Source organism: Bos taurus, chromosome 12 (assembly GCF_002263795.3).
Source record: "Bos taurus isolate L1 Dominette 01449 registration number 42190680 breed Hereford chromosome 12, ARS-UCD2.0, whole genome shotgun sequence".
NCBI classification, from domain to species: Eukaryota; Metazoa; Chordata; class Mammalia; order Artiodactyla; family Bovidae; genus Bos; species Bos taurus.
Genome location: NC_037339.1, coordinates 36,067,751 through 36,082,708, shown reverse-complemented (window position 1 = coordinate 36,082,708; position 14,958 = coordinate 36,067,751). Strand labels below are relative to the sequence as shown.

General features: G+C 51.3%; 2 protein-coding genes across 2 annotated transcripts; one reads left to right on the top strand and one right to left on the bottom strand.

Moving 5' to 3' along the window:
- Positions 1-824: 824 nt before the first annotated feature.
- On the bottom strand, positions 825-5,867 carry GJB2 (gap junction protein beta 2). The gene is given in 2 exon segments (NM_001083637.2): positions 825-2,958; positions 5,749-5,867. A coding segment is annotated over 1 exon segment (681 nt). The 5' UTR covers positions 2,937-2,958; positions 5,749-5,867; the 3' UTR covers positions 825-2,255.
- On the top strand, positions 4,892-14,955 carry LOC107132994 (translation initiation factor IF-2). The gene is made up of 2 exons (XM_015473839.3): positions 4,892-5,488; positions 14,406-14,955. Exons 1-2 carry the CDS (start codon positions 5,076-5,078, stop codon positions 14,431-14,433), a joined length of 441 nt encoding a protein of 146 aa, XP_015329325.1. The 5' UTR covers positions 4,892-5,075; the 3' UTR covers positions 14,434-14,955.
- The last annotated feature ends 3 nt before the right edge of the window (positions 14,956-14,958 follow it).

Here is a 14,958-nt window from a genome sequence, read left to right as displayed (position 1 = left end):
ACCAATGTGTAAAGCGCTTTCAGGTCCCTGGATGAGATCTCTGACCACCTTGGGTGTTTCTGGCATCCCAGGAGTGCGCTGGGCAGCAGGCCACACACACGGACTGGAAGGTGCTCCCGGAACAGAAGGCAGGTGATAAGACCAATTTGGTTGCACACAAATGGACATGAAACCCCATAGAAAACCCCATAGAAAAGACATCTGATGGAATTTTTCTCATGGCTCAGCCAGCCTTGACTGTAAATAACATTTTAACATCTTTAAATGATTCTTCTAGGAGCCAGCCTGGTCACATGACCCCAGCTTAGCATCCTCCAAGCAGCAAAGCCTGTCCACACCCACACTGTGCGTATTTCTCAGGAACCCACTAGTGGTGAGCATAGGGCAGGAATAACCCTTTTGTCTCCTTCCCCAACTATCTTTCTGGTGACACAGGCTTTTCCGTAACTCGGGCAGAAGGATCCCAGAGTCTCAGACAGACACAGTGGTAACTTACCCATTTAGTGTTATGAAATTTTTCATATACTTTTACAAAACCAGCTATAGATGAAATTAGAAGCTACTATTCTATTCTATTCAAAGGGCTTCCCAGGTGGTGCTAGTGGTAAAGAACCTGCTGGCCAATACAGGAGACATGAGATTCAAGCAGCACATCCCTGGGTTGGAAAGATCCCTGGAGGAGTGGCAACCCTCCACTATTCTTGCCTAGAGAATCCCATGGACAGAGGATCTTGGAGGGCTACAGTCCATGGGGTTGCAAAGAGTTGGACGTGATTGAAGCTACTTAGCACACATTCTGTAATAGATTTTAAATAACCATTATATGAATCAATTATATTTTAATATTTAAATGATATATGAGATGTTACAAAATTATTTTAATTACAAGTATGTAATTTAAACTATTATGTATTATTACAAAATGTTTTTATAAACTATTCTTGGCAACAGTAAAGTATTTACTCTCATTGAAGTATACTGAGTACCATTTTTTTGAAACCATGTCAAGCATCATGAAAATATTAGGATTCTGTCTGTCCTATAGAACTGCTAAATAGTTATCTAAACCCTAGTTTCTACTTTTAAAAAAATGTCTATTAAATCTATTTTCACTTTAAAAGCCTGGATGCTGAAAAGGGAAGTGAACAAACCTTTGAAGTAGATGAAACTCATTTTTAATTGTCAGAATTTAGAGTCTAGTTTTTACACCTCTTTTTTAGAAACAGTTACTGCCCCTTCCCCCGCAGTTTTCCATTTTCTTCTGCACCATTAAATCATACTGTGGCAATAAAATAGTCCCAAGCAATCTCTGTAAGTCAGCATTCTACCCGTGGGAGTGGAAAAGGCACCATGGTAAGGAAGCTCAGGGTGTCTTGAACCACCCCACCATTGGTAGTAACTCATGGTATATAAAGTCTTCATTCCTCATGCAAAATCACATCTAAGCTTTTGAAACGAGGCTGTTTGCTATTAGAAGCCATCGCCAACTATTAGAAGCCCTAGTCTGTTTCATTGAGGGAAGCTGAAATGCGTTCCTGTAGCATACACCACATGTCACACAATGGACAGCCTCTTGGGGGCAGTGTAAACCACTCACACCTGAAAGGCCATAGTTAAATTCAACAAGAGCATCTAATTATACCCCGTTTACATATCATAATCTGAGCCTTTGAAAATAAGAGGAACCTATAATGAATGGTTCCTTGCAGATCAAAAGAACACGTCATATTTTAAATTTTCACTTAAAAAACGTGTAACAGAGTTTGAAGCATTAGGGAGCGCGTCCACTGTTGAGGACTGAAACGTCAAAGCAAATAAAAGAACCAAGATTCTCTGTGTTAACCTTTAATGCAGGGGAAATGGCAAAGAGAGCCCTAAGTGGATCAACCAGACCCTGTGCTCTTCAGGCCCTGGCGTTTCTCTCCTTTCCTCAAAGAAACGGAGACAAATGCCATGTCCTTTGCCTAAGTAGGCATGGCCACCAGGGCCAGCTTTGCCCCACGAGGACTGGTTTTAGAGAAAAGTGGCAGAGGCTCTGAGTCTGCCTTCAATGTGACACTTTCAGGGGTGGGGTAGGGGGCACAGCCTCTAGGGGCATCTGGGGTTGCATGTGCGATCTACTGGGGAGGGGGTCAAAGGTGGCCCTGAAGCCGAGCTGTACCCGGGGTGGGGTGGGGGGTACCACCGGCTGACTGTGCCCCACGGCCGAGCACAGATCGCACTCCTCTTCTATCTAAACACGACGACCACTATAGTTACACTGGTTTTTTGGACTTTCCGGAACAAAATCGAATCAGCAAGTAACACAGCTCAGTGACATTGAGCAGGATGCAAATTCCAGACACTGCGATCATGAAGACTGTGAAGACGGTCTTCTCTGTGGGCCTGGACACGAAGCAGTCCACCGTGTTGGGGCAGGGCCAGGCATTGCACTTCACCAGGCGCTGCATGGCGAAGCCATCATACATCACGTAGAAGACATACATGAAGGCAGCCTCGAAGATGACGCGGAAGAAGATGCTGCCCGTGTAGGTCCACCACAGAGAACCCTCGATCCGGACCTTTTGCTTCTTGATCTCTTCAATGTCCTTGAACTCGGTCTTTATCTCTCCCCTGATGAACTTGCGCTTCTTCTCGTGCCTGTAGTAGGCCACGTGCATGGCCACCAGCAGGGCAGGTGTGGACACAAAGATGAGCTGCAGCGCCCAGAGCCGGATGTGCGAGATGGGGAAGTAGTGGTCGTAGCACACGTTCTTGCACCCAGGCTGCAGGGTGTTGCACACGAAGTCGGCCTGCTCGTCCCCCCACACCTCCTTGGCGGCCACCACCAAGATCATGATTCGGAAGATGAAGAGGACGGTCAGCCAGATCTTGCCGATGCTGGTGGAGTGCTTGTTCACACCCCCCAGGATCGTGTGCAGTCCGCCCCAGTCCATCGTCTCGTTTGGGCGGCTTGTGCTGGAAAAGAGAGCGACACAGCGCAACACGGGGTAAGCATGTGGGACCAGCTTGGGGAGGCTCAGAGAGGCTGGCCCATGAGCACCAGCCATCTCAAAGGGCCAGTTCTTACACAGCCTCCCTCAACAAGGGGAAACAAGAGCAACCAGGCTTGCCATGGGGTTTGCAGTGCAGCAGGCAGTCGACCGTGGACGCGTTCTCTGTTCTCTAGTAAAGAGGGGTGTACTCACCCCAGTAACGCACCCAGCCTTCAGCACAATGAACTCGTGGGGTGGGGAGGGAGCACCCCAGCAAATGTGCCCACTGACCCAGGGCCCTGGGTGTGCTGACCAAACCCTCAGCAGACACCCCGTTTGGGTCTCCCTGACCCTCCAGCAGCATTCAGCACTCCCAAGTGTTTGCTGGCCTCCAGCTCTGGATGGTACTCTGGGCTCGTGCCTGCTGGGGCCAACCTCGCCTTCAAGGCCAAGAGGCCATGTCTCCACACAGCACCTCCTTCCTTAAGTTATTTCAGTTTTCTGGACATGGGATGCAGTGGCGAAATGACTGTCCCCAAGGGTAAAATTCATGTTTAACATTTCCCAATGGGTTTCACTTCCTTTCCCTGTACAAAAGGGAGCCAGTTAGAAACGGTCCTTCCTCAGGGAAGAGCCAGTGTGTGCCTGGGTTTCTGTGTGCGCTCTGTGTGAGGGCTGGGGTTCTCGTTGTCCTGCTGGGACTGACCAGTCAGTCAGTACTCAGGTTTGAAAACTGTTCAGATGGTGCATTTTTATTGTGGCTATGGTTTTAATTTAGACGTGCTTCTAAAGAGGTGCATCGTAAGAAAATAAATAAAAGCTTAACTCAGTGAGTCCCCAGGGACTGGCCGTTGCAGGCACCCTCACGGTATTGAGGGTCAATGTGGACGCTGGGAGGTGACATGCTGCTCACTGGAGAGGACCTGGGGAGCCCGGGCATTCGCCTCCAGGAGCTGGTGGCCTTCTCATCGCAGGGTATGAACTGTCTTCATTTACGTGCAGTCACACCCGTCTGTCTCAATCAAGCCTCTTATAACAAGGCTCCGCCCTCCACACAATCTGATGAGTAATCTGTGTCTACACCTTCCGAACTGGTTCTCAGTGCTTCTTCTTGCTTAAAAGCTTAGTGTTCTCCTTATTCTGAGCAAGTCGGGTCCTGTTTCCCGCTGGACTTCCCGAGTAGCCAGGGTAGGGGGGGTGTGCAGTCTGATCACCCAGCCGCCTATGGGGCACTGCTTGGGGCACCCAGGCCTGGCTGAACCATCCATGGCCACTCCTTCAGAGGAGGCAGCCCAGACACGAGAAAGTCAGGACAGGAGAGCTATGAGCACTGAGACACTTGGGCAGCTTGGCTTGAAAGAGGGAAATGTCACCTGGAAAAGGCTCAGCCCTGACCCTGAACACAGATGGCCTGGAGGCCTTGAGTTCCTCTAAGCTGGCCCGTCCTGGCCGGCAGCGTGACCACCATCCCTGTGAAATCAGACCCTCCACTTCTCGGCCTCATTTACTAAGGGCCAACAGGACACTCTCTGAATTAGCCCGTGTGACTTGTATCAGTGCATCTGGCTAAAGATTCGGGGTGGGTGGATGCCAGCTCAGGACCCGCATTCCTTTAACCAGTCAACCAGTGGCTGATGTTCAGAAAACAAAGTGGAAAGTAAACCCTCCATCCTTGTCCTTTTGTAAAAGCTCTTGGTTGGGCGGCAGCTTCCTGTCCAAAGATCCCTGAGGCAGAGGAGCTAATTAAAGTTTGACCCCATGGGACAGGGTGACAGGAGAGGAGGGCTGGCTTGGTGACCAGGCCGGACAAAAGCATTCTCAACATTCATCCTGGCACTGACCCCTGCCCTTCCTGACCTGTCCACACCACCTGCTCGGTGGGCGGAGGGGCGACCTTGTCGGGGGGTGGGGGGGTTGCTGCTGGGTGAGGCGCAGGTTGTATAAAGGTCACCAGGAGTCCTTCACCCGTTAATTCCTCAACCCTCACTTTTTTGGGTGGTGGCCCTTGTCTCCACAGACTCCGCCCCCGACTCAAAGAGGGGATGGGGACGCGGCTGTCACCGCATCTAGAGACGGGGGGGCGCGGGGTCAGCTCTCAGGATGCGGGAGGACGGTGAGGCCTGGGCCCCGGCAGGCGGGGGAGCCCCGAAGCACGGCTCCCCGTGTGTAACCGGCGCCCCGAAAGCCGCCCCCACGACTGCGCTTGGAAGCCCAGCTAGGAACTCGAGCTCGGCGAGGGAAAGAGGCCATGCCGGCCGCTGGGCTCCCGCTCGGCCGCGGAAGGTCAGCTTCCTGCAGGTTGAGCTTCCGCTTCAAGCCCGAGACCGCGTTTTCTTTCTGAGCGAAACCTCCGGCGACCGGAGGCTCCGGGTGAAGAGCCCGGCGGCCGCGCCAGCCTTGCCGGAGGAGCCGCGAACACCCCGGGCGAGTCCGCGCACCTGTCCGCTCCCGGCCCTGCTCCCGCTCGACCGCGCGCTGCGCACCAGACTCGGCCCGAGGAGCTCCGGCCACAGGTTCGCGATCGCCTCCCGCCCGGAGCCCAGAGCCGCTGTGGCCACTGGCCCGGGCGCGGGGCCTCGGTGCGCGCCGGGTGCAGCCTGGGGACCCGGGTCCCTCCCCGCGGGGTTCCAGAGCCCCTGGCGGTCCCGGGGTCCCTCTCCGAGGGGCTCCACAGTCCCTGGTGGTCCCAGGCTCCCTCTCTGAGGTCCCTCTCCCCAAGGGGTCCCACAGCCCCCTGCCTTTCTGGGCAGCCGAGAGTGGTCGCCGGCCTTACCGGTGGGAGCGGGGCGCACGGGCGGAACGCGCGGCGGCTGCGAGGGAGTTGCGGGGATCGCGGGGGTCGCGGGGGTGTCTGAGTCCGGAGAGCGCGGCGCGCGGGGCGCTCAGGCCTTCGACACCTGTTGGACCGGCGGCGCCTTTTAACCGCGCCCCGCACCCCGCCTCCTCCCGAGAGGTGTTGAGAAAGTTCGGAGGGGGCGGCTCCTCGGCGTCCGGCCGCCCCCAGGCGCCGAGGGGCGGGGCGCGCCGCCGGGGGTCCGCGGCGCTTCCCCCGGCCCGAGCGCGGTGAGGCTGGGGTTCCCAGCGTCTCGGGCGCAGGGTTGGGGGGTGTGTGTGTGTGAAGTGAAAGGTTTGGTGCCGTTGCTGTTACTGTGGTTTCTGCCTGGACGGGTCCTAGAGTGCTGTGGTGGTCAAAGCTCGGATTTAATTAATTAATTACTGCAAAATAGTTGAAGAGAGTGTTCAGGCGCGGAGGGCCGTTACTTCCGAGGCTCTGCGGGCGCGCGGGTGCCCGGGCCGCTTCCCTCCTGGGAATGTGGGTTCGCGGTGGGCGAGGAGGGGCAGCGCTGCGCTTGGCCGAGTGCCTGCTTGTTGCTCCCCCAAACCTCACAGGCAGACTCACAGGCAAACGTCTCCTTGAGTTTCCTGTGTGACTCCATCCCTCAACTATGCGCCGAGGGCCGGGGCTGGCGGTGGTGGGGAGACCCTGCGGGCGCACCCAGGCCTGCGCCCCAGCGAGGGTGCTCGGGGCCCTGCCGGTGTACTCCGCCTCCCACGGCCGAGAAATCGCGAGGACGTTACCCAACTCGGGGTCGGGGGGCCGCCACGAATGAAGTCCCCAGACCCCTGCCCTGCACACTCGCCGGGAAGGGGAGCTCGACTGGGGTTTCTGGAGACGATCCTGGGGAGCCAGCTCCTCTCCCGGAAGCCTGGTCTCGGATTACAGGGTTCATTGTTCCCCTGTGGTTGGGTATTCTGAGGTCCACAGACAGCGGATGGAGAATTAAAATCGCAAGACTGGGCCGGGTCTGGGAACCTGTGTCAAGCATGAGGGGTGGGAGTGGGGGCCAGGATCTGGCTCCAGGATTCCCTCAAAGAGGGCCGCCGCGAGGTGCGGGCGTACTCTCTCCCACCTCCGCTTTACTTGAGTCGTCTTTAAGTTGAGCAGAGATGATTCACCCTGACAGGGCAGATCTGGCCTTACAAATGAGTTTCCCATGAGTGCCAACACTGGCGTAAAGATATTGACTTTTCCTTGTAAAATTTGTACCCCATCGTCACGGGCCAGCTTGGACCTTTCTTGCCTGGAGAACCTGACTTTGTCCCGCGGTCACTACCCGACCTTGCTGCCCAAGGTCTTAGTTCGGCAGGGAGTGTTCACAAACAGAGGAAGTCCAGGAAGGCCCATCTGAAAGATGTGCTGAATCGGCAGGTTGGAAATGACGGCAAAGGCGGGTGGCTGGGGGAGAGCTCGCTGCCCACCCGCAGCCTGGGGCCACCCTTCAGGTGGTCAGGGGCAGCGCTCTATGGGGGGTCTCACATTGGAGTGAAGGAAGGATCTGGCATCTTTGTAGAAAGCCAGCTGATAAAGATGGCTTGCAGATTGAAAGTTGATTCGCTTTCTCCCACTGACAAATTTCTCCTGGCTTTTTGTGTCTATAGCAAGATTGCAGGTTGCTGTTCAGCTTCTCTTTCCTGTTTTCCCTGACTTATTCTCCTGATTTGCATAATGACTGCCGGGTTGTTGGCTAATTGTATATCTAGCCACTCTGCGTTTTGGGTTTTATAGTTAGAATGCCTACAGCTCTTAACTCTTAATTACAACTCAGCACTTGATTTCCTTCTGTTTGTTGTGACTTTTGTTATTTTCTGTGTGGGTGCTTTCTTCCCAACCAGACTTGGATTCCAGTGGAGCAGGAAATCCCCTGGAGGTATTTCTGTGTCCTCCAGAGCAGAGAAGGGGAAGAGGAAGTGATTGAACAGGGTCTCAGGTCTGGACACGTGGAGTCACCATCACATGATCTTAGATGGGTATGCACTTAGCAGATCACACCAGGGGTTAATCATTTTTCTTTATAAATCCTGTAATTATGTTGTGAACAGTACACTCATGTTGCTGCATTATTTTTGGTTAAAAGCATTACTGTGTTATACGTAAACATTGAAAATAAGCCTTCATCCTGTGACCCTGGGTTCAGGTCTTCATTTTGAATATAACAGCCCCCGGAGAAGGCTGCCTACCCCCACCCTGACCTCAGCTCCGGCCTCCCCAGCCTGATGGGCACACCTCTCTGGCCTTGTCTACTGGGCGCCGAACACAATAGAGGATAGGTTTGGAGTCTGATGGAAGAGCTTGGTGTCTCCGGGGTAGGGCTCAAATGAAGCTGATATGGAGGACTGGCCCTTTCCAGGGATGGCCAGGCCCTTCCTTGCTAAGTCACTTCAGTCGTGTCTGACTCTGCGACCCCATAGACGGCAGCCCACCAGGCTGCCCTGTCCCTAGGATTCTCCAGGCAAGAACACTGGAGTGGGTTGCCACTTCCTTCTCCAATGCATGAAAGTGAAAAGTGAAAGTGAAGTCGCTCAGTCGTGTCTAACCCTCAGCAACCCCATGGACTGCAGCCTACCAGGCTCCTCCGTCCATGGGATTTTCCAGGCAAGAGTACTGGAGTGGGGTGCCATTGCCTTCTCCGAGGCCCTTCCTTACTGAGTAACTATTAATGACTAACTGGTGCGCACCTGTCACTTCACAGTGTCAGCGCTGCGTTGATGAAGCATGCTTTGTAGCAAGCAGTCAAATCCCAGGTGTTCACAATTGAGCTGAACCTTTGTGCAATTGTCGGGCTGTAAAGGGAAATGCTAATGTAAAAAGCTATTTGATATTTTAATTTGACAGTTGTTTTTATCAGTAAACCAAAAAAGTTGCTATTGAGCAAGAAATCAGTGTGAGACAAATACGTATTTCTTAACATATTGTAATGAATGATTGCCTGCCAGCTGCCTGATGGGGCAGCCCCCGGAACTTCCCTTGGGGAGGATGCTCTGAATGCATGTAAAGAACGTGTCAGTGAAATTTCTGACTCACAAATCCTATGTAGGTGATATCAGAAATGCTCCAGACAAGAAGGGACTTGTGAGAGGTGGGCGCCCTGCCTTAACTCTTGGCAGCTTGGGGGTCACTGGATGTCTCTGAGCTATTGGTTATAAGCCATTAGCTACTGGTCTGCATGCACTTTCTTGACTTTGCTGTTGAAATATTAATCATATTAATAATTGACAAAAAGGGAAAATTCAACCCTCAGATGGGCAGATATTAAGAAGCCCTGGAGTCTCTGTGTAATTAGTTAATAATGACTTACATATGATAATATCATTTTAAAGCAGGAATGGCCCTGGTGTGATCCTTTCACAGTCTTGTGGAAAATTATCCCAGGAGAACAGCATCACACTGAGATTTATCCCTGCACCATATTTAGCAACCCACACCCTCACTTGTACACCCTGAAAATTGTTAATGTCAAATAATTTTGGGGAAAAAGACAAACTGTTCCATTCCAAGTAAGTAGAACAGAAAAAGACTTCAGATATGACTATTTAATTGTTTTCTTCACTTTCAAATTAAAGTCATAAAATTCCAACTTCTGAGTTGTGACTGAAACTGTTAAAGGCCTTTCCGTTTTCCTCATACTATTTTTGGGGGCGAGGGGTGCCCCCCACCACATGGCTTGTGTGATCTTAATTCCCTGACCAGGGATCAAACCCAGGCCCTTGGCAGTGAGAACGCAGAGTCCCAACCACTGGACCAGGAGGGAATTCCCCTCACTCTATTCTTATGTTCATACATAAACTATTTGGGGGAAGTTTGAATTGTTGGATGTGTTGGTGGCAAGGAAGTGGTAAACAAGTTGATTTCCTTGGCCTTACTGGATGGGTACATGCTCCTACTGGCAAATGCATTGTGTAGTTCTTGTTTGCAAACTGTGGAGAAAATACAAAGATGTTTCCAGATGTATTTGTATCAAGAGCTTGTGTTGGTCAGAAGTGAATCAGATCAGATCAGATCAGATCAGTCGCTCAGTTGTGTCCGACTCTTTGCAATCCCATGAATCGCAGCATGCCAGGCCTCCCTGTCCATCACCAACTCCCGGAGTTCACCCAGACTCACGTCCATCGAGTCAGTGATGCCATCCAGCCATCTCATCCTCTGTCGTCCCCTTCTCCTCTTGCCCCCTCCCAGCATCAGAGTCTTTTCCAATGAGTCAACTCTTCGCATGAGGTGGCCAAAGTACTGGAGTTTCAGCTTCAGCATCATTCCCTCCAAAGAAATCCCAGGGCTGATCTCCTTCAGAATGGACTGGTTGGATCTCCTTGCAGTCCAAGGGACTCTCAAGAGTCTTCTCCAACACCACAGTTCAAAAGCATCAATTCTTCGGCACTCAGCCTTCCTCACAGTCCAACTCTCACATCCATACATGACCACAGGAAAAACCATAGCCTTGACTAGACGAACCTTTGTTGGCAAAGTAGTGTCTCTGCTTTTGAATATGCTATCTAGGTTGGTCATAACTTTCCTTCCAAGGAGTAAGCGTCTTTTAATTTCATGGCTGCAGTCACCATCTGCAGTGATTTTGGAGCCCAGAAAAATGAAGTCTGACACTGTTTCCATTGTCTCCCCATCTATTTCCCATGAAGTGATGGGACCGGATGCCATGATCTTCATTTTCTGAATGTTGAGCTTTAAGCCAACTTTTTCACCCTCCACTTTCACTTTCATCAAGAGGCTTTTGAGTTCCTCTTCACTTTCTGCCATAAGGGTGGTGGCATCTGCATATCTGAGTTATTGACATTTCTCCCCGCAATCTTGATTCCAGCTTGTGTTTCTTCCAGTCCAGCGTTTCTCATGATGCATAAAAGTTAAATAAACAGGGTGACAATATACAGCCTTGACGTACTCCTTTTCCTATTTGGAACCAGTCTGTTGTTCCATGTCCAGTTCTAACTGTTGCTTCCTGACCTGCATACAGATTTCTCAAGAGGCAGGTCAGGTGGTCTGGTATTCCCATCTCTTTCAGAATTTTCCACAGTTTATTGTGATCCACACAGTCAAAGGTTTTGGCATAGTCAATAAAGCAGAAATAGATGTTTTTCTGGAACTCTCTTGTTTTTCCATGATCCAGCAGATGTTCGCAATTTGATCTCTGGTTCCTCTGCCTTTTCTAAAACCAGCTTGAACAGAGGAAGTGAATACAAAGCTGTAACTCCCCAGGCAAACTGGTAGGGAGAACTGACTTCTATTAAATATAAAAATTAAATTCTGTAAGCTCTGGTGAGCTGGTCAAATGGAAACTCTGCACAACTCATAAAGGAACAAAAGAGAGTTGTACATTTTAGTTGTGTTAGGACAATATTGTGTTATATATCATCTTGAAGAGGTCCCTAACTTAGAATAAGTTAGGATCTAGTAAATACACTGGCTTTCCTGGTGGTGCTAGTAGTAAAGAACCCATCTACCAATGCAGGAGACCCAAGAGATGCAGGTTCGATCCCTGGGTCAGGAAGATCCCCTGGAGGAGGGGATGGCAACTATTCTTGTCTGGGAAATCCCATGACCAGAGGAGCCTGGCGGCTGTGGTCCATAGGGTCCCAAAGAGTCAAACACGACTGAAGTGACTTAGCACACAGCACACACACAGCACCCTGGTGGCTCAGTGCAGGCCACCTAGTTCGATCCCTGGGTCAGGAAGAACTCCTAGAGAAGGGCATGGCAACCCACTGCAGTATTCTTGCCTGGGAAATTCCATGGACAGAGGAGCCTGCTGGGCTACAGTCCATGGGGTCTCAAAGAGTTGGATAAAATTGAGCAACTAACACTTTATATGGATTGCTTTAGTAAAAAAAAAAGAGAGAGACATAGGTTTGATAAAGGGCAGCAGAGCAATGAGTCCTGGTGTGAACTGAGTTTGCTGGACCCTGGCAGATTTTTGTGCAATGCTCGTGTGGACTGTTCTGGTTTAAATCTGATACTATCTGGAGTCCACTGTTCCAGGTCAGTCTTGCACCAGGCGGCTATCTGTTCTCTGGTTGAAAGCCCTCTTTGGGAAATGGACATGGAGTCTTTGATATTAGAATTGAGAGCTGGGTTTGTCCATTAGCCACCCACCTAAACCTCTCCTTGAACTGTTTCAGAACCTTTCTACTTTGGGGGAAGAAGTACATAGTGGTGTATTGAGTTCTTTGATTTCATCTCATTTTTGCAAAATCACTTTCATGCATTGGAGAAGGTAATGGCAAACCCACTCCAGTGTTCTTGCCTGGAGAATCCCAGGGACCGCGGAGCCTGGTGGGCTGCTGTCTCTAGGGTCGCACAGAGTCGGACACGACTGAGGTGACTTAGCAGCCCCAGTGCTGGGAAAAAGGCACTTGTAACACCCAGAGTACCCAGTAGATGGCACTAGGAGGACTCGACCAGGGGACACCGGGAGGATCCAGGGCCAAAGACTATCTTTAAGTCCTAGCATTACTGTGAACAGCTCCTCAACAGACTGGGAAACAAATGTCTTTCTTTCATTCACAATGGAATGAAATAGAATAGGAAAAATCAGAACATGGTGCTCTTAATAAGAGTTAAGTCATGTTTCAGGCAGTGTTTGTTTCATGAGTGTTTTCATCTTCATGTGGGTGCTGGCTCCAGGGTAAAATGTACCTGCTGCTGTAGATTTGTCATTCCCAGGGTGACAAGATAGTCCCTGTGGCCTCAGGGGAAGCGGTGTCACAGCAGGAGAGAACCCCGGCCCCGAGCTTGGCCGCCTGCTCTCCTGGGCCTCCTCCAAGCTTGGCTCCCAGGTGCTGCAGACCCTTCTCAGGCTGGCAGCGGACCGCCTCCATTAGACTTGTTTCTCCAGGGCTCTTCTTTGGTCTGAGGACGTAGGTTCCAGGGGTGGAGGAGAAGCAGCAGCACCATTTGATTGAATCTTTTACAAACTTAATAAAATTATTTGTCTAAAAAAGGAGCCACGTATAATGCTCTGGTATCCAGCATACTCAGGAGTCATGGGTCAGCTGTTTCAGTGGATCACGTATTTAATGTCAAAAGTGTGGGTTGGACTACTGTGCTGTGGGAAATAGGAGAGATAAATATACAGCCTTTCGTTGTTTCTTTGTGGCCTTTGATCCGTGGTGGTGGCGCTTGGACCCCCTCTCCTTAGTGATGCTCCATCTGTTCAGTGGGTGGTAGGTGGAGATGCTGTGGGTCAGCCTGGAGGATCTGAGCATCATCTGGTGGGAAACATCCATCTTTCCTCACAGGCTCCATGACATTGCACACGAGGTTATTAGGTTGCTAGGCTTTGGAACAACATAGTCCCTGCCTACAGTTTACCAAAGGAAAAGATAGACTGTTGCAGAGGTAATGGATCTGAATGACTAACTAGGTTGTGTGACTGACATACAGAACGCACAGACACAAAGGAAGGACTCCCTGGGTATATCCAGTGCGAACGGGTGAGCCACTGACACGTGGCTGGATTTCCTGAACTGTGCTCAGTGCTTTAGATTTACCTCATCACACAACTCCAAGAGGGTATTTCTAGTCCAGCCTAGCACCCGGCTTGCAGGAGAAGCTAGAGAAATTAGAGTCCTCCTGGGTTTAAAGGGATTCGATTTGATAAAGGAGGGAATAAGTGTTGGGGAAGAGACAGCTGTGGGAGACATCTGCCTCCATCCTCGAGGGAAGATGTGGTCCAGACATCCACTGTGGTTGAAACCGCGGGCCCAGGCTCACCTGCCACCAGGCCCCGGCTCTGGACCTGCCAGAGCTGCAGCCCCCTGACCCAGGGCAAACTAGGACAACGGGCTGTCACCGCATGATGGACTTGGCTCCTGACCTCCTGCCTATGTCGGGGAAGATAAGGAGAACCCTTTGAAAGGGAGGAGAAAGCAGATAGCAGTCAGAGAACAAAGCAAAGGAGCTGGCAGGAAAGGGCGGCTGAGGTCTGGTTCCGAGGAATGAAGAAGGACGGCAGGTCCCCAAGAGCGCTTCTCAGCAGCTTTAGTGCGGTTTCATCTATGCAGAGAGTGAGGGCCCGGCCGCCCGCAGGGTATGTGCTGAGTGACCACACCGGACGCCCTCCCAGGGCAGAGACAGGACAGCCAAGACACTCCCCACAAGTGGGACTGGCTGCTTAAGCCGCTGGGAGGACAGACTCATCTTCTGTCCATGGGGCTGCAAAGGGAAGAGTCAGGCCCTCGGGTAGGTGCAGGTTTTATCATCCTGCGTGCCAGGGTCTCAGAGGTATGGGATACAATTGTTTTTGAAATTGTTCCTGCCTGAAATTCCACGTGTCTGTGAGTCTAGCATGAGGCTCCCCATGCAGGGGAGGTGGGAATGTAGGACCCCCCCACCCTGGGCTGGCTGAACTTGACCCTGGAGTGACCCTGGGACAGGTGCTATGAATGACACTGAGATCTGACTGCTCTGTGGGAAGGTGGAACCAGGCTGGCCATGTAAAAACCAGCTCAAGAGCTTGTTAAACATGCAGATTCCCGGGCTGTGGGGCCGGAGAGGCTGTCCCAGTAGAGGTGGGAACCGTGGTCTGTGATCCACGTTAGTTTGTCCTCATGGTTTTGTGACTGAACTTGGCATTGTCTTGACAGACGTGCTTCAGAGAAACTCGGATCCTGACCCTACGATGTCCACTCTGCCTGCACAGTGTCTGCCTCCTGTTTGGATCGGAACCATGGCGTCCAAGGCAAAGGCGCAATGGGATAAAGCCCCAGACCCCAGCGTCTGGTGAGGAGGAGCCTGGCAGGTGGCCAGGATCATCTCTGTGGTGTGAGCACTGAACACAGATGTTGGCTCCTGACGACTGCTGGGCGCCCCTGCCCCTGGCCTCCAGAACAGAATCAAGGCCGTTCCAGGTCCTTTCGGGGCTGAAGTTCATCCAGAGAAAACCAATTCCCTTCTTGACTTAGGTCTTCCTCTTTCTGAATGTCAACACTGTCTCGGGTTGTATTCATGTTTTGGGTAGAAACTAATCTCTTAGCTAATGAGGTGAGTAAGGGTAACCGCATACAAAGAAACCTCACTTACAGCTGAGTGCTAACTACATTTTAAACCACCTTAACCCCAAATCCAGGTATGATAGCAGAAAAGCTAGAAATAAATTATTTTCGTGTCTGTCTAATAAATCACACCCAGAAATGATTT